We start from the raw sequence: 20,019 nt of genomic DNA, 5'->3' as shown, positions 1-20,019 counted from the left end.
TACTTAGAAAGCTCAGGTGCTATTTGTAATTTTTACTGCATATTATATTAATTATGAAAACCATATTGAATTAGGGTTTTACAGTATAGTAACTATTAAGTGACATAATATGAAACTGGTGTCCAAGAGTTCCTGAATGTTAACTCCAGGTATGCCACTAACTTTATCATCGTGATCAAATTCCCTATAACTAATTTGTGACGCTTTTACTTGTGCTGAGCAACACCTGTACCTACCCAGTAGACTTGTTGACTTTTATATCTTTAAGGTGAGTAAAGCACTACTGGAAGTAAATAATAGTGACAAGATTCAGCCTGCACTCTCTTTGATTAATTTGGTAGGTGGTCTTGCACAAAGCAACAGAGCAGTCTGTCATTAAAGTAGAAAGTTCTCTTTCTCTCTTTTTCTTTTTTTTTTTTTTTTTTTAACTTTTAGAGCTGAAATTTGTGTCCTCAGAGTGAAAATGGCTTCTTATTACCTAGTTTGTAGATCCATGGTCTCACTTAGAGTGAAATTTAGGCCCTGAAATAGACTATAGAAAATCTGGGATTTGAGAATGTAACTAATAATTAAATGGTGTTAGTGATGACACTGCAGGTGGTTTCGACCTTAACCCAAAATCTCAAAAATAATGATCTTAGAAGTCAAACTCCTTAATTCTCATCCAAAGTTGGTCTATCAGTGCAAATACTCCTGTATTCTGTAGGCTGTGGTTCACTGACTGAGTCATAAAAATATGACCTAATTTTTCAAATAGAAAAGTCTTTTTAGCATTAACTGAACCTAGAAGTGCTCGCCACTTTGGAGAAATGGGTCATGTAGCAATTTAATATGCAGTCAGGAGTTTGATTCTAGACTCTTGGTTCTTTTAAATATTCATAATGCTAGTCTTAACATATAGATGCCCAGAGAGTGATGTATGCATCGCAGTGAAAAATGCAGCAAATGTATAAATTAGTAAGCACTGAACTAACCAAGTTAATTACTGAAAAAACCTGATCTGCACAGATGCCTGGGTGGGTATTCTTCAGAAAAAGCAGAATGCCTTATAAAAGAAAAAAAATGCAGCTTACTTTACTTTGACAGTTGTTGTTTTTTGAGTACTTCTCCCATCTTGCTAATATTCTTCAGTGGAATCTGTTGGAGGAGCAGTATATTGCTGATCTATAGAAAGAAGACATTAAGTGATAATTATATACACAAAACACTGGATAAAAGCCCAACAGCATTTATCACTTTGTGATTTAAACATTTCCAAACTGTGAATTAAAATAGCAGTCCATATTCAATAGCACTTCGGGCTGATACAATGCTATTTTGCAGAAATATTTGCTAATTAATTTAAAAGTGTCCAGTATTTGCCTGTCTCGCAAGAATACTTTGGATATTAATTATATTCTCAAAACACACTGCAGATAAAAAGTACTAAGCATTATGATTATGAATTGGGTTCATTTAAGATGTAGAATTGCTAGAGTTGCATAAGTCTTTAAGCATGTTATGAATATTTCAGCAGTGTTCATGCCTGATGTAACCTGAATCAACAATAATTTCAAAACATATTTATTTTTAGAGGATATATAATATAATTAAGCATGTCTTTTGCTGGGGAGAAGGAGAACTGGAACTGACCTCAGACCTCTTGTCAGATCCCCTAAGCTTTAGCTTTTCACTGAACTTTCAGTCTTACTTTCATACGGAATTCTTTTTCTCTTGCTATCAGGTAAACTGTAAATATAAGTGGTTGCAGCTCCACTGCCTTCAGTGGAACTGCACCCATTGCCCAAGGTAAGTGTGTTTCTCTTCTGTCGCTATGCGATCTCTTTCTTTGCTCAGGAGTGTTCAGAGTGGCCTCTCTTACATATTTTCTGGTTTGTCCATCTCCAGAACTGCTTCCTGATTCTCACATCCCTCTGGGCCTGAGCATTACTTGTAGTCAAAATTCAGGGTTTGCAGACATAGATGCACAAATGTTATCTCAGCGTGTCATTTACTGAGGAATTAATTCACTGTTGGATTTGAAAGAATCACTCATTAAGAACAAGGTTCATGAGAAAGCATTCATAGTTTGGCCCTAGAAGTCATTAACCTGTTTTCCATGTGGAAATGAATGGCATTTGTTCCCGTGTTCACTTTTGAAGAACATTAATTTTTTGCTGTATATCTGTTGTATTTGACTATGCAACACTAAAACACTCCAGAAGTTGCCATTGTGTAGATATAACAGCAAAACACAGTATTTTACATTCAATTTTGACTATTTTTCTCATTTTTACATCTCAGTAGACTTCAGTGAAATGTCAGAATATCAATAAATGGGTCTTTGGAGAATAAGGCTCTAAAACTCCAAAGAAATGTAAGTCATTTATCAAAAGGCTACTGTGAAGCAGTCATTTGAATTTATAACATGAAAAATAATTTGAAAATTATTTTATATATATAAAGCCAGAACACAGTGGTAGCAGGGAACCCTATAAAATTAAGCGGTACTGCCAGATGTATGTAAGCAGGCTACCAACTATTCATATTGCCAAGAAGTGAAAGAAGAATTTGTGTAATAAATCCAGTTGTATCAGCTGGAAATGTCAGAAGGTATGAAAAGACTGGGCATATTAATCAATCAAAGTATGACTTTGAGTTATGAACTTGTCATGTGGCTATGAAAAAGGAAAATCTAATCATAGACTGTATCTAATCATAGACTGCAAAGAATTACCACCGTTACATTGCTGAACTCTCCGCTGGAATACCTTATCCATTCTAGTCAGCCTTACTTCAGAGATGAATTCTCACTGGAGCAGGTGTGGAAAAGGGGGAATTTACATAACCAGTAAATGACAATCTACCTTGAGAGACAGGAACTGAGTGTCATAGTTAAGTGAGTGCTGGGAGCGAATATGCTCTTAAATAAATGCAGAGTGCAAGTGTTCAAGTGGAGTTGATTAAACCACAGTTACATAAGGTAAAAAGAAATGTTAATTTTAAAGTAAAAGGATAATAACTGGCTATGAAAAAGTCAGAATTTGTCCAGTTGTCTGTTATGTTCTGGGCATGGGTTTGAATAGGAGTTGAGGGAAAACTATGGGGAAATGGCTTGTGTCTCTTGCAATCGCTAATTGCAAAGATGAGAGTTAATTGATGAAGATCCACTTCACTCCTCTGTGGTATGTTCCCTGCTGTAAAAAAACACTTAAGACACTGGCTTACAGAACTAGAGAAACATGTTGAGACAGATTATTTGGTGACCTCTTTGCCATGAAAATGGAACACAGATATGATGTGTTAATTTTTGAGTTTTTGTCATATTACAAAACCAGTAAGGCAAAGGTATGTGTTCATTAATTAACCTTTAGCTAGGGTGATGCCTATGTAAGCATTAGTATTAGTCCCTATCTTAGACCCTTTATATGCTTTGGAATTTAAAAAACTCAAAAGGTACAAGCTAAAGCAGGCCCATGCCTTAATCCCTGGTATTTGTTGAGACCTAATAAATAAAATGCATTTTTGTTGACTTTTCATTATAAAAGATGCTGCTGAAGGAACTAATGATAGCCAACGTTTTGACATAATTGTTTCAAGAATGAACCTGCCTATGCTGTTGCTTAAAATCTTTGGTCCTTAATACCTTAGTGAAAACTTTGATGATATATAGGGTGTCAGAACAATAATTTCTATGAGACTCTAATCCATCTGAACTGATCTGGACATGCTGTACCAAGCTGCAAACTCCCAGTGTGAATTCAGATCAGATGGGTCATTGTGAAGGTGGCCAGCTATCACCCAGCTGCTATGACTGGTATGCAGAATTTATCCTGGAGGTTAGTAATCCTTCCTCTCCAAATACTACATTCAGCTCCAGACCTGAATCACAGTCTTGTGACTGGATGAGGGCTAGCCAGTACCTTTTAGGTTTATAGTACCTTGCTATCAAGAGCATCCAGCAACAAACCTCCATGGTTAAGTCTTCAGACTAGCTTTCCATTCTGCCACATGGGCTGTGTGACCATGCATGTGTAGGTGTGGCCAGCAACATGCAGTGGGATACATTTTGGTTCCACCATACAACCTCACATTTGGGTGAGCAAAGCAGCACTCCTTCGGGCTGAAGGACTGTGACAGTCCCCAGCCTTTGTGAAATGTGCCCCACACTCTTCCTGACTCCAAGTGCCATAGCTATCTCACTCTGTGTTCCGACAGCTTGTACAGAAGTTTGTTCAGCATTTTATCTTCACTTCCTTTTTTTTTTTTTTTTTCCTTCTTTTTTCCTTTTACAGATGGACAAAAGAGGAAGAAATCATTAAGAAAGAAACTGGACTCATTAGGAAAGGAGAGGAACAGAGACAGAGGTAAAATGAGTACATGTTTACTGATCGGGTCTTAGTTTTGCATATGAGATTTCTTTAGTCTTAAATGTATACTTTCTGGAGTAGGAGAATGTTCCTGGGCTGATGTACTGCCTAGGTATTTATTTCCAGTTGAAAAATATGTCTTATATTTTCTATTTGTCATTGGTATAACCCAGATCTCTTCAACTGACAGCTAATTTCCCGGGTGAAAAGGAGGAGTTAAAGGACTGCATATTTTCTTCATTGTTCTTTCTCCCCATTTTCACCATCCAGTGCAGAGTTCAGTCTGAATAACATTGATCCAGTTGTTTACCTGCATTTGCACTCTTCTCTTTCAATTTGAAAAGCATGTGAACTCCACCCTGCTCAAGCAAGTCAGTTGATTTGCTTTTGTTTTTTTAACCTTAGGAAAATAATCATTGTTTAAAATACATAAATGCTTCAGTGCTACTGATCAGTTGGATTTTAATAGACTCCATGTGGCATGGATTTACAGATATGTTTGTATTCTTTTGTTTGGACAGTAATCAGCTTTATGGGCTGGGTCCTAATCCACTGGATTTGACCTGTAACTTGCAGCCATTTGAATTTAGTCTAGACACTGAGACCTGAAAAGTGTCTCTGAAATCACAGCTTTCTGCATATAGGTAATAGTGCATCTAATTTTGTGTTCCCTCCTGGAAAAGTAGTTCTGGAAAAATGGTAGTAAAACTCAGTATTAACACCCCAGTTTCACAAACACACATTTGGTAGGTAACAAGAGAAGTGATTTGGTTAGTCTGATGTTACTGCTTGTAATACAGTTTGACAGAAGGATGGAACTTTGAAATTCCATTAAAAAAATGAGCATCCCCATTTCAAAGTTACTTTAGATATTTGTCAGGAAGAAAATGCTTTCCTTTTAATTTTTGTTTGTTTGGTCACTTCATACATAGGATTATTATTTTCTTGGTTTAAAAATGGCTACGGAAAATATTTGCATTAATCTTTCTAAAACTGAAAGTCCCCTGACATATTTGGGTAAAGCCGGTGTCCTCCCATGTTGCATTGCAATTATCAGATCTTTCATTTGTTTTGAGAATTACTTGATGTAGGACTGAGCCCCTGTGCAGAAGGAGTCTTTAAGGAAGAGGTTTATGATTTTATAGCCACCTTTGGGGAGAAATCTGTCTTGTACTGCTCCTGTCAATGCATTACATTTGGCTGCAGTGTAATTAATCAGTCGTCATGTTGCTTATTTTCCTTGTTTTGTTTCACATAGTCCATGCAGTTAAAAGTGCAAAGCAACATAATTCTGTGTAAAACGTTCCGTGCTTGCCAGATATTGATCATCATAGTGGTCTGCTTTTCTGCATTGGAAATGTCTAACCACATACAGCTTTGTTTTTTAAAAAATGTTCTGTCTTTCACAAATTGTTGATACAGTGAGAGCTTTTATCTTTCCCCCTATATGTGTATCACAACTTAGGTAGTCTCCTTTGAAAGTTTCTATTTAGAAGCTCTTCTGAGAGTTTAAGTACATTTTATCTTTCTATTTTCACGTTTTTCATTGCTATAGCAGATTTGGGCAATAATAAATTGATTTAATAATTCACCAAAGAGCAAATTTTGCTGTGTCATTCAAACGTGGTGGATCTTTGCAATTACATCTCCAAACTCCTCCAATGTCACTTTGGTGCAGTGCCTTGGGAAGTGATACCTTGCTTTGGTGATGTATACAAATGCTTAACCTGGAGTTGCTCTTTATTCCTCTAAATTCTCTGTCGCCAAAGATCTTTCAAACAATATATTTTTTTTTACATTGCCTCGTATCTCTTTTGTGATTTCTTTACAGCCTTGTTTTATTTCAGGTGACCTCTGTTTCTGATAATTACAGGATACTAGTTTAGCACTTAGAGATGATATTATTTTCTGCTATTATATTTCTGTTCATGGATTGTTTTGTATGTCTACTTTACATGATAGCGTTTATACTCCACTCAGTTAGTACTTTTGGGGTGTATAATTTTGTTTTTATTCCGATGGATTTTTCTGAGTGTACTTTGATGTTTAGGGCTCAGTGGTTGCCCACAGCAAAGATCAGCACTTTGTACTTATTAATCCTTGTATATATTTATCTACTTCCTGTTTCTTAGCATTGCTCATATCTTCTGGTTAACTATACCCAAGCAGTTTTAAAAATTACTGTGCTGATTCTCTTAATTTTAATTCCTTTTTTTAAAAAAATTTCTTTCTTCTTTTACCTTCAGGCATTTCAAACACGTACCCCCCTGCTTTTATCCTCTTTCTCCCATCTTCCACTGCTTTATTCTCATTTATAGAGATGTCTTACATGCTCATTCCATGTATAAAATATTATGGGAGCATCCCTGAGGGGAAAATACCCCAGCACTACTCAAATAGCAGAATCTATATTTCTCTCCTTCCTTCGAGATGTCTGTATTGACAGGGGTGTTGGTTTGGTCAGTAAGAGTACAGAGGGCCAGGAAATTGCGAGGAGTCAGATTCCCAACAAGGTTGTGTCAGCAGAGTGAAAAGAAAGCCATGTTTGCTCTTATTTATTGCCAACAGCAAACGTTTGGCAAAAATAGCCCAGAGTGCAGCATATGGTGCCCTGCTTCTTGGGGATTCTGTCCATGGTTGTTTCTGATGTTCTCTGCCCTTCTGAGTTATTAAAGATGATCTGCTCCACAGATACTTGCTGAGCAGACTCTTAATCCATGGCGGCAGAGGGGGTGAGCAACCAGGGAGGTGCTGGATGACGCCGCGCGGGCCGTTGGCCTGGCACAGTTGGTGAAGGGCAGCTGTTTTCCTGTGGGAAGCAGCAGCACCAGCATCTTCCCCAGCCTCAGGAGTTAGGAGGGACAGCATCGCCCAGCTTTCAGGTGATGAGCTGGCTCTGGAAAGAAAAATATAAGGCCTTATGCTGCTGGTCTCCGTAAGGATGAGCCCGCCATGCTCACATCATGGCTGAGCCCCACCACCTTCCCTGAACAGTGTCTATGTGTCGCCCAAAGTCAGAGTTAACCCCCCTCAGCAAGTGTGTCACAGCGATCTGGAAGTATTATCCTGGTCTGTTCCATGGTGTTTTTTAACAAGATTTCTACCATTTATTTTGTAAAGAGAGTATCTTCCATTTCTGGGCAGCTGGTCCAAAACAAACACTCCACACTGTGGACGTGGGTGTGCTCTCACAAAAGGCTGGGAGTGCGCACTTACCTACCTGAGCAGGTCCCTAGTTCTCATGCCTGAAAGGAATGCCTTCCTTCTGTGTTTTTTTTTTTTTTTGTTTGTTTGTTTTTGGGCTTTTTTTTTTTTTTTTGGTAACTAATCCAGCTGTACCATAGTGAGAAGGAAACAGTGAGACCAGGCCGCAGGATGTCAGAGGGGAAACAGAGAAGCTGTTGTTAGGTTTCATCTGGAGTACATGCCACCTAAAAAGTCTGTCCTATTTTTTTTTTTTTCTTTTTTAATAGATAGGCTCCTGAAGGTTAATCCTACTGATCAGGCAGCACCATGTGATTCTGTATATGGGTTGCAACCAAAGATCACCAAGGTGTGCCTGGTGCAGGAAGCCACAGAGGTGGAAAAAAAGGCCATGGTGCTTATCACCAGGGACACATGATGGAGTCCTTGCTTGCAGATTACACAAGGTGTGAACCTTGTGCATCTTGTAGTGTGTGTGATCAGCATTGTGTCTTCAGGTGTGGTCAGTTTCTAAGAAAGAACAGGGAGGTCTCGTGTCCTTGGTCTTACCTGGCAAACCTTCTCCTTAACACTGATGTGCACTGAACTGCCCTAGGATGTAGACTTATGGAATTGTTTCTTATGGAATTGTTTTCTCTGGAGAGGTACATCTCTCCAATTTGTGCCCAAGACTGTTCTCCCTCACCTCACCACAAGGTGTCTGTGCCTAAGAGGCATAATCAAAAAGATATGGTATTCATTTCTTCTGGGACTTTTTGGAGATTTAATCACTTATGTTTTAGGTCTTGGTCCAATCTGTGGAGTTTTTACTCTCCTAACATCAGATTTTATTTAGATGGATCAGCTGATCAACCTGTCTATCTGTCAAGTGAGAGTTTCAGCATACTGTTACACTTCTGAAAGCCAACAAAGAAACAAAAGTAGAACTGAATGCACTTTAAATAAGAGTCATATCTTTATTTTGTCCTTTTTGACAGGTACATCTATCCTCATCTAATTAAAAGGGGAAAATTGTTTTTACATCTCTGAGTGACCAGAGATGACTCGCCAGAGCAGGATATAGCAAAACAGGCAAAATGGGAGAGCAGCACTTCGCCCAGATATTTAAGCAATATTTTCAGCTTCTATTATTCAATGTCTTTGCTTTTCTCTACCCAGCCGCCTTGTTGTTAATGGCCACCACGACTCTCATCTGTGCTGTCTACATATGTCTCCAAACACTTGCTTTAGCTGCTAACAAACAGTACTCAGGCTGGAAGAGCAGTAAAATGTCAGTGCTGCTTGGAATAAGAAATTCTCAGGATGTTCTGCATGCTGGTGGCTGAGTACTGTTCCCTTACAACTTCACTGCTAATTTTGACAGCAGCAGAAGTGGAGCCTTCCGTCCATCTCGCGCCAGCGGTACGGGGGTCAGCGTAAGCATGCCTACTGGGACAGTGCACACAGGCATTCCTGAGAGTGATGCCTCCCAGAAAGGATTTCTCTTAAAAGATGTTATCAGTAAACCAGCTCCATTTTGCCTTGGTTCCAGTAAACCCTACAGATGAACTAAGAGACCTGCTTAGAAATAATAATCACTTGTTACATAATTTGTTGAGCAACTGAGAATCCTCCCTTTTGCTGGTGTTTCTGTGTGAAATGTAAATACTTGACAGGTTCGTCTGTAGGGCTGTAGCAGGGCTACTCTGCATGCTGGAGTTTCTGAGAAATGGTCTTCCTGGTAATTCCATGGTATATGCAGATTCAGCAGTAGATAATGGATTTTTCTTTAGTTCAGAATTCTTGAAAATATCTTCCATGTTTACTTCCCAGCCATGATCAGTAAATTTAGAGGCATTTCTTAATGTTTACATTTGTTCTTCAGCAATTCAACCTGTCATGATGTCAGTTTGCCTTGGCACAGCATAAGGACAGAGCTGAATAGATGAAGTTTCTTTATTATTATAGTTTATCAGAAATTTGTGGGTTTTTTAAGCCTTTCCAGCACCCTACCGTGCTTTTTAAAAAACTTTGAAAATGTTTCTCATGCTCTCTAGGCATACAGAAGGTTTTTTTAAGCAACATTTTGTCATGTTTTGTACTAAAGTCAGCTAAAGGACTGAAGAACTTATTAGTTTTTCTTTTTATAAAACAAAGACCTGCCCATAGAAAAAGCCTAAGTAATTGGAATAGCCCTTATATCACTTCTTGAAGGTCAGTGAGCTCCAACTAGCTGGAGAAGGGAGTTTTCAGCCACAGAACTGATGCTGAGAACACTGTTTTATCTCAAGTCTTCTGGAGTCAGTGCAGGGTTTTGACGAGCCTTCAGATGGATGGAGTTTTGCTGTTCCCATTATGGATCAAGGTTTCCATTTTCCTAATTTTCTTGCTTCCATCACTCTCTCTACAGATCCAAAGTAATTAATTTCAGTTAGCAAAACAGAGTTACCCAGTATGGCTAGCTGGGAAGGTTGACTTAAAGACCTCTCCTCATTTAAATATCCCTTTTAAAGCGTATTATTCTTTGAGCTGTCTCCCACTCTATTCCTATCATTTAAATAGAGGTAGTACAAGCACCTCAGCAGATCTTGGTCACAGGGTTTTAGCAGCTCAAAAACAGCACTTGGGCTGTACTTAAGAAAAAAACCTCAAAGTCCTTAAGGAGACTATCCAGAGTTGCTGTACTGTATGCTGTTCACTTTATTAGCATTGAAGGCCTCATTAGGGTCTAAGGTATAGACCTCACTGGTTCTTAATAGACTGTTACGGTTTGTGGGATGGAAACTATACTTGGATGGGGTGGCATGAGGCCAAGTAAACTAACCGTTTCGGTCAACAGCCTGGATATCAGGATTTCTGATCACTGAAACTCTTATTCGGGAACACTGGGAACACTGATTTGCCACCACAGAAAGATTTCTTAGGAACATACCACTTTCAATGAAAATTTTGTTAAGAAACTCACCTCAGCTGCAAGATGGACTTTCTGGTAGGAGAAATTACGCACTTCTGCAAAATAGCAAATTGTTTCCTTTGCCAGTAAACACTGAAAACCAGAGTGGATCAGAAGTCAAGTCCTTATGTGCTGATGGCTAAGTATATGAGTCTGCATTTCCAAGCTGATTACCCAGTCTTCCAGGTTGTTTCACATTTTTGCATAGTGCTTTCTGCAAAATTTCTTTTTAAACTGCCCACTCTCCTAATTGAATAAGTGGTCAAATTTTTGTTCGGTTACAGAGAGTAACTAACTTAGTAACTTTGGCACTCAGTATGTACACAACAGACCAAAATTTGAGTCCCTACTCTAAGGAACGTTTCTTCATACAAATGAAACCTCTCCAATAGTGGGGATCCCCGGCCTACAGCAGTAAATAGGCAGGTAGTACTTTTCACCTTGATTCTGAGACCACAGTCTCAAATCTACATGTCTTTCATCAGTCAGTGCCCGTTCTCCTCTATCAATGGGTTGCTAAATACTTAGCATGACTCTTCTTTTTTTAAGTGAATCTGATACCTCAAAAGGGCTAGCATTCACTCTAATGGACATGACATTACCTGTCCAACAAGGAAATTGTTGGGACTGAATACTTCTGAAGAGTGGTAGGCAAAACATGTTCCCCACCACCACCTCCCACAGTATACACACTGTTTGATGGGAACCTGAGGCTGTAGCCAGTCTATGGAGGGTGAAAACAATTCTCTTCATTTCAACAAATGAGCAAAAAGTTACTGGTTTTGCCAATTCTTTAACGTAATCACCGCTGCCTGCCAGCATCACTTCCATCTGTATTTAGTCTGAAAATCAGCCAGTTGGTTTTCATCCAGTTCCCCATCTCTGCCAGACATTGAGAAATCGGGGAAGTGGTTCATGTCCTCTGAGAAGGAGGCCTACAGCAAAGCAACCTAGAGTAGAGGCTTAGTGTCCTTTCGCTGCTCTGCAGGCATGTTGAGCAAGAGCAATGAAAGACCTGGCATCCCACACCTTAGAGTTTTCAAAGAGGAGCAACACTTACCTCAAGACACCAGCCTTTACATAACGAAGTCAGGGAGAAGGTCATTTTATTGAAATTCTTTTAATGAAACAAGGCCGAGATCTCGTCTCCTGCTGATCTTGTCCCAGATGATCCTAGTGCTGTAGGATCAATGGCATCAGCATGCTGTTGGGCATCACTGGGCAACATACTGCTGTCCTATCCCAGTTTGAAACACACGTGGCTGTAAGCCAAAACCAGATAAATATTTCATGTTCAGGATTTCATTTGGCTCAGTGGCTTTTCTCAGGAAATGTTGTGGAAGGACAGATAAATAGGGGTGCTGGAGCTACAACAAAGTACCCAGTTAGACAGCCATCAGGGGAAACACATTACATATGTGTGTTTCAAGTTTGAGGTCTTAAATATTCATTGGGAAGATAATTCAGAACAGTAAAAACTGTTAATGCTAATACTTTCATTGTTTTATAGGCACACTCTGCTGGGTACAGGAGGGACAGAGTGTAACTCGCGACTCCTGGAACTGGCAATCTCCACAGTGCTTGATACCCATGTGATGATGTTCCTTGTCCTAAATTAAATGCAGATGGTTTTAGATGTCATTCTACTCACAGGTCACCTCCAGACTTGCTTGATATGTGAGGCTCTGCTTCCGGATTTAGTTTTGTCTGGCCATCAAAGTTAGGTCATGTCTTAACATTTCATACTTCTAAAGAGCAGTAATGTTTCTCACCAAATCAGAACAATGGACCCTTGTCTCTTTAGTATGATAGGCTATTAGTGTCCTCATTCAGGATTCAAAAAATATACTATTTTTTTCAATGCCTTACTTTAATCTTAATGATAATGCAATCCTAGATAAAATTTGAAACTGTTATCAAAGATATAGTCAGACTGTAACTCCCAGGAGGAACTTCAGCCTTTAAGCATTTAGACAACTGTGGCAAAAGAGAAAGGGTAGAATATAAGGATTTTTCCTTTGCCTCTTCTTTTTGTTCCTTTTTTCATATAAAAAACAAACAAACAAAAAAAACCCAAAAAAACCAAACCAAAACAAAAACAAAACAAAAAAAACCTGAATATGTTGCTTTTAATCTCTGGTGCTTTATTTATTCCTGATACAGGCAGGTCTGAAGCTGGAACCTAGTAGAAGTTGCACCCATTTTCACCAGGATGAATAGAATCAATAGCTATATTTTCATTCCATTTGAGCACAAAACAGTTCTAGTTGGCAGTCTGGCCTGATGGTTTTGGTTCTACTAATCTCAGATACATCTAGATTTGAAACTTAATGACAAGAATTTCAATGTTAGCTGTTGGCAAATTCACTGTAGAGAATTCTTCTATTTTGTAAAATACCTGAGCATTTTACTTTGAAACCTGAAGTATGTGCTGGTTTTGTACATTACAGTCATATTGATGTGAGATGGGATTATGTTCTTTTTGTTAATTGAGAGAAATCTGTGTTCTCCTTTTTTTTCTGTATGTCCATATATAGTTTTGCACTGCTACAAAAGGACCTTTATACTGATATATCACTATTAAACTGGTTTTATCTTACCACTATGTTAATGCAGTATAGTTCTGGTATATATTTAAAACCATACCCTTGAAGCTTAGTCTGAACAGTGGATACACTTACCCTGTACGGGTAGGTTCATACCCTCCTGACCTGTAATGAGACCCGTGCATACGCCTGTACCCCTTGACTCTGGTGCCCTGTAGCATTTGTGAGAAATATTTCAGAGCCCCTTCACCAGGTTTCTGAGAGCTGTGCCATGGTCCAGGTAGGCTCCCCAGTCTCAGGATTAGGTCACCAGAACCTCTGATGGCCCTCTGCAACATCTAGTTGTAGCCAAAGATGCCTGACTTCCAGTTGCTTTCAGTGGAAGTTAAGATCTTAATTAGATCTGCTCCCAAGTGATTTTCCAAGATTCTGTGTGGTATATCTTGTGTTATCCAACTGGAAACAGCATTCCGATACCATGGGCTACGATTGCCTGGCACATCTCCACTATTATTTTATTGTTTGAATGTTGTTATTATTATGCAGTCCAGTACCTCATTGGAATTATTATATACGTAAAGGGACTTCAGATTGTTTTTCTTTTTAACAGCTTAATACTTAATTCTTTTTGTACTAAACAAATGTCAGATGTTCAGTAAATATTAATTTTGTTGTTGTTGCAGAATTTATTCCCCAGGCTTTTGGAATGCCCTTGTCCCAAGTGATTGCTAATGACCGGGCCTACAAGCTCAAGCAAGACTCTCAGAGAGAAGAGCAAAAAGATGTTTCAGATTTTGTGGCCTTTCTCTTGCCGTTTGGAACTAAAAGGCAGAACAAAGAACTTTCAAGCAGTAACTCATCTCTTAGCTCAACCTCAGAAACACCAAACGAATCCACTTCTCCTAACACACCCGAGCCAGCGCCACGAGCAAGGAGACGAGTAAGTAGACCCATCACAGTGTGGTGCATGCCGGTAGGTCCAGAGGGTCCAGCTGGAGCCAGAAAAAGACCTGTTGTGTCCAGCTGGAGCCAGAAAAAGACCTGTTGGATTGTGGAATATTTCTTCTGTCATGTCCGAACAGTTATTTTCAGGTGGAAGCCAGCCTGATCAATACCAGAAAAATCTAAGTGTAGTGGAAATCTTCTTTCTATGGTGCTGGTGGGAAAAGATCATATGGACTATGCAAATCTGTTACAGATCACAAAGTGTCAGAGAGATTATTTAGAAGTTTTACTGTTTTGTCCCTTTATCTACACCCCTCTGTCTAGGTCTTTTAGATTTAACGAATTCCATCCCTTTTCAACCTGATTTTTTTCAACTGGGGAAGACTAACCCTATGTGATTGGTATTTATATGTATGCTTTTGTTAATCTAGCTCCACAAATTTGGAAATAAATCTAACTATTAATCCCTATCCTAATATTAATAAAAATCCTCATGGTCTAATTCTGATCATGTCCTTGGTGGTAAGAAGTTGTTAGAGCAAATTTGTACGTGGCTCTCCGAAGGATATTTTGGCATACAGGCTATGAAGATGTCTTTGGCAGCAGAACACGGTGCAGTGGTTTGGGTTGAATGTTAATCCTGCATGTAAGACAGGTACCTGCTAGGCCATTTGTTTGCAGAGTTTTGTTCTTTGTAAGTAAATTTTATGCTCTGAGCTTTCCAGTTTTCCAGTACTGCAGTTAGTAACAACAGATTTTTTTTTTTTTTTGTTCCCATGGGATAGAGGTTCTAGAATTACTGCTTTTTTATTTCATTTGCAACAGAGGGAGAAAAAATGCATAATAAAATGCTGCCAATAAAACCCCCTGTTAAGTAGTCTGAGAAAGAATTTGGGGTACAAGAACAGACCCTGAAAAATATTTTCTTAGGAACCTCACCTTCTTTCATCCCTAGGATAAAACCTGCTTCAGAGAAATGCTATGTAGGGCTCTCCAAGACATGGTGTTAAGAGGTATAAAACTGGAGTAAGTTATAAATTAAGAAGAGATTGAAGAACCCCATGACCTGCCTTCTTTCCTTCTAACTATCAGCTGAAGCTTGAAGTGTCTATATTCTGTCTGCAAATAGCTGAAGATTTATTTGAAGATGTATGCATTCGTATATACAAATAATGCACATCTATTGGCCTGTCTAGACCACATGAGCAGGCAGTTGTATTCACACAAAAGTGCAACGTACATGTGAATATAAGTGTGAAGGGAAACCCACGAACTTCTTTCAGAATTTGGCATAGGCAGTGACAAAAACTAGAAATTCACTGTATACACCCCTTGGCTTCAGAACCTGTTTTCATATGCAGGAAGGATAATTCATGCACCCAGATACGGGTCATCTGCTGTTCTTTTCACCAAGTGTGATAAGATCTCTGACGTGCATTTGACCAGCTGGCAATCAGAAGGAACCTGGATCCTTTTACAACATCCAAGGGATAGAGCTCCATCAGACCAAATTCCTAGAAGCCTGTGGGGGTTTTTTCTTGTTTGGTTTGTTTTTGTGTTAATACCAGTATTAAAGATTTCAGGGTGTTGAATCTGAGCCTTTAGTCCATAGACATGAGGATGCAGTAGCACATGGTTCACCTACAGAGAAGGGAAGAGTAAAGTAAGGTGGGCAGTGTGGCATGCAGGGAGCTGGCGTTTTTTCTCGGGAAAGAACTTCAGTTGTTTGGTAGTGTACTTCATGAATTGTCAGTTATTTCACATAAATTTCAACTCGTGTCCCATATCTTGTCTGTCTTTGGCCTTTATACTACTGCTTATCAGTGTACTTACTCTACTCCCTGAGGTTTTTAGGGGATAGTAGGGAAGCCTGCACTTATCTTTTATCTCTTGGATAATGTTGCACTGTTTATTTTCAATTATATCAAGGCAAATGCTTACATAAAAAAAAAAAAAAATCATTAGTACATGCAACTGATACAACCAGTTTCTCACACAAATGCTGCACAGACACCTGGAGTGCAGTCCTCTTAAACTTGAGTTGGCGGGGTTGTTTATCACTGTACTATTCACTTCCAGTTGCAAAACAGTGTCATTCACTTTTGTGTATTCCAGTGAGTCTTCAAACATTCAGCTGAGGTTTTCAGTAAGGGATATAAGGTAATGCAACTCCAAGAGCTTGTCATGGTGGAATAGGGACTGGTATCCATTAAGTGCAAAGATAATGCCTAGTAGATGGAATTTGATTTTTCTTCAGTTGCTGGGCACTGCAGTCCAATTAGCACTGTGTCTGTGTTAATAGTCCTGGGGTAGTGGGCAATGATGTGCATGATCTCCTGTGTTGCTCCTCAGCAGTCATATAGGTCTGGCTGAGTTTTAGCTGGATCCATGGAGTATGTTGGCAGTGTCTTCCTGTGCACTTTGAAATTTAAAATCAGAGCTGGCCTGGACTTGGTGTTGCCAAGCAGTGCTGTAATTCAGGCACTGAACTCAAGGTCACTCTTCTTAAAGCCAGCTCAGTGCCCCAGTTAATCCACAACATTGATAAAACGTCCAAGGATAATGGCGAACTGACTGTATTTACATCTATTTTAGGGATCTGAATCCGACTTAAGTGACTGTGATGATAATAATAATTGAAGAGGTGAGGATGCTTTGCAGGCAGGGAAGGACCAGTAAAGGCAGGCTGTAAAGGAGGGGACCTGTCGTACAGGAGCTGCCTGGGAGCTGCAGTGTTTAGATTTTAAGCGTCGGTCGATTAATTTTGATATCTGAAACCCCTAAGTTTTACAAACAAGATAGAAAAAATGCTCAGTTGGAATTTTACACGCATGGATCATAGCCAGAGATTCTTGTTTGGTTTTGGGTTGGGCTTTTTTTTTTTGTTTGTTTCCTTTTGGCAGGAAATGATAAAGGGAATCAAGTGAATGTACTTCTGAGACACATCAGAAACCAAGGTCAAAGTTGCGTTCTAAAGGGACTAGTAATTGTTTAGAGACGTAGGTCCAAAAAAATCTAAAAACTTCACTGTGTTTTATTTATAAGTCTTCTATGAGTTATAAGAAACAGAAGTATACCTGGTAGGCTAGATGCTTTTTTTTTTTAAAAAAAGATATTATGAACTAAAAAATTTTAAATTAATTTGAAATCTGAGTGGACTTTATATGAGTTGCCTATGAGTCAGAAATCTTTGTAAAGTTCAGTTGTCTAGGCTGATGGGAGAAAATTCTGCTAGAGCTTGAAATTCCCTAGCAGTAATACAGTTCTCATTTAATAGACGTAGAGATCTCACCAGCATTCTATGAAATACCTGTCAGCAAGACAGTGTGCTTTTAAGAAATTAGAGTTGTCAGCAAAGTTTTGAATGGGAATTTACTTTTCTTCATTATTTATTAGGGATGACGTGCTGGATCCCTGTACAGTACAATTTATGTTATGGTTAAATGTATTTTTTTTTTCAGAAAGGCTGAAAATAATTTGCAGTAGATATTTTTAATGAGAATTAAAATCTAAATTTTTCTTCTTGTTTTATTATTATTTATAAACCTAGATGTTCCCTAAAATGTTTTTACCTGGTAAGTTTAATAACAGTTGAGGGAAATGGTCATTTTGAAGTGACAGGAATCTTATAGTTTGGAAAAAAAAAATATTTTTCAAGTGTGAACATTGAAACATACTATAAACCTCCTGCTGCTTATGTTGCTTTACCTTTACAGACTGCTTGAACTTCTGTGTCTTGCTGTAATCCAAACATAGTTTTCAAAGCTTTAATTAGAATTTTAATGATTTTAAAATATTAAGATATAGAAAATAGAATTGTCTAAAAAATACTACCCCTCTACTTCTCCGGTGTCTCTTTGATCTGTGGTAACATGGGATTATTTCAATCTCTGCAGTTGTATGTATTTGTGTTTTCAGTTAACTGTATGTGGTGCATGGTTGTAAATCTATTTGCATCATTTTCACTGATACAATGGCCCAAGCTGCAGAAGAAGTAGGAAATCAGGTTTAAAAATGTGTATCTCTGTGTATATAAATATTGTTCTGCTGAGGTGCACACACAGACCATGATTCATCCTTGCCCTGCAGTATGTGCAGGTTTAAAATAATAAAAGGGTGTGCCGAGTGAGTGGAAAACATTTCGTTTTTTCAGTATCTAATTTGTATTCCTTGTAGTATGGTAATAATAGCATTGGTACCATTGTGATTTCCCCATCCATTACACTGGTGGTATAACTTCATTAATTTACAAAAACTGTGTGGCAAATTGTATTTTTATATTTGTTTAAAATGCAGGTAGGCAAAAGCCTGTCAGATAAGGTCCTGTGGCATTTAGATTTCTCCAGCTGCGCTGATTGTTCATGTCTGTGTATTTTACAGGGCGCGATGTCTGTGGACTCTATTACAGATCTGGATGACAATCAGTCACGATTGTTAGAGGCTCTCCAGCTCTCTCTGCCAGCAGAAGCCCAGAGCAAGAAAGAAAAGGCAAGAGATAAGAAACTAAGCCTGAACCCTATTTACAGGCAGGTTCCCCGGCTTGTGGATAGTTGCTGCCAGCACTTGGAAAAGCATGGTAAGAATATTTCATTTTCCCAGGAGTGGCAGATATATTTTTACTATAACATAAATAAATGTGCATTTTGAGAAGCAAATTTATATTTCCAATTGCAAGGGCATCTTTGAAAGTCAGACACTTTCTCTTCTATTTTGCCTCTTGCTAAAGATACCGTTTCACAAATAATTACTTAGATGATATTTTCCCAAACTAAGGAACTCTGTTACAAGCTTGAAAACTGGCCCATATAGCATGGGGGTAGAGGCATTTCTTGGAGGTTATTCATCTTGTACTGGAGTGCTCAGCTCTGCAGGAATGGCTCTTCACACCCCACAGGTCTACCCATACTGTGAGAATGGAAGTCTGAAATGTGCCAGTCAGCCTGGAGCCATTCTTCACAACCACGGGATCTTAAGGTGCAAGAGCTAAATTAACTGTTCATACTACAGTGCAAGACTTAACAGCATTTGAAGACAGAGGCTCAGAGAAAGAAAACAATCCCCTTCTAAAGTATACTAAGCTCCAAGAAGCTTTTTCCTGTTCGCTCCAGGGCTTGCAGGCTGACTACTCAGTTTGTCCCTGGCTTGGGTCCTCCTGACCAGCCTCAGGCTCAGGCCTGCTCTCTCCGAAGGGAATTATCAACGTCTGCCAATATTCTTCTCATGTCTTCATGACCGTCCAGACATAAACCTCCCACCAGCTTTATGTAATGCAGAAACAATAGTTAGTCAAGGTATCTGTTAAACATCTCTCCCAATGAATCTTAAGTCTTGTAAAGATTTTTAATGCCAATTGAAATAACTTGGCCACAGCAAGACGGAGTTATCACATGGTCGGATAATAAATAAGACATTAAGTAATGGTGACTGCAACACCAAATGATGCATTTGATGCTTAATTTGACCAGAAAGAAGTCATTTACTGACTCTGAATGCAGATGAGTGACTGCAATTTAAACAACAATACTAAGCTTTTACAATACGTAATTGAAAACCGTGTTGCTTACAAATATATAAAGGAAAACTCTGAGTCATTGTTAGCCTTTTACCCAGATTAGATACCATGGCTGAGAAGTGAGTGTGGGGAACATTAAGTTTGAGATGCATGACTTCTGTCCCTTTAAGCAAGGTTAGCTGAGTTTGGAGACCATAAAAGTGTCTGAATCAGCCAAAAAACCCATCCAACTGAGTATCTTTTGGATACTGTGATTTTATGTCACTTGAACATCCGATACATTTTTTAATCCACTTAACCCACTGTCATAACAAAGATTCTTTTCTGTACAACATTCTTTACTAATAAAATATTTGCTTTACATTAATATTTCATCTCAAAGAACATTTATTTTTTTTGTGCGTTTTCAAAGAGTGCATTGTAGCACCTCACAACACAATAATCCAAAATAATTTGGGACAAATATTGACGTTCTTCAATTTTCAATTTAATCCACCATCCACAAAACAGTCATCTGGATTAGCTGACTTT

The 20,019-nt window shown here is 38.7% G+C and overlaps 1 protein-coding gene across 8 annotated transcripts in view; it reads left to right on the top strand.

The window, feature by feature from the left end:
- ARHGAP6 (Rho GTPase activating protein 6) overlaps nt 1-20,019 on the top strand; it is a 340,774-nt gene that overhangs the window by 294,473 nt on the left and 26,282 nt on the right. For all 8 annotated transcript variants that reach the window (XM_032986910.2, XM_042788564.1, XM_032986908.2 and 5 more), the window contains exons 3-5: nt 4,275-4,346; nt 13,715-13,971; nt 18,357-18,552. In XM_032986910.2, coding sequence (XP_032842801.2) covers nt 4,275-4,346; nt 13,715-13,971; nt 18,357-18,552 — 525 coding nt within the window. The remainder of the gene's footprint in view (nt 1-4,274; nt 4,347-13,714; nt 13,972-18,356; nt 18,553-20,019) is intronic.

Source organism: Tyto alba, unplaced genomic scaffold, assembly GCF_018691265.1.
Source record: "Tyto alba isolate M040663 unplaced genomic scaffold, T.alba_DEE_v4.0 Super-Scaffold_14, whole genome shotgun sequence".
Lineage (NCBI taxonomy): Eukaryota > Metazoa > Chordata > Aves > Strigiformes > Tytonidae > Tyto > Tyto alba.
The sequence above is the reverse complement of the archived record's forward strand: the minus strand, read 5'-3'. Positions and strand labels throughout refer to the sequence as shown.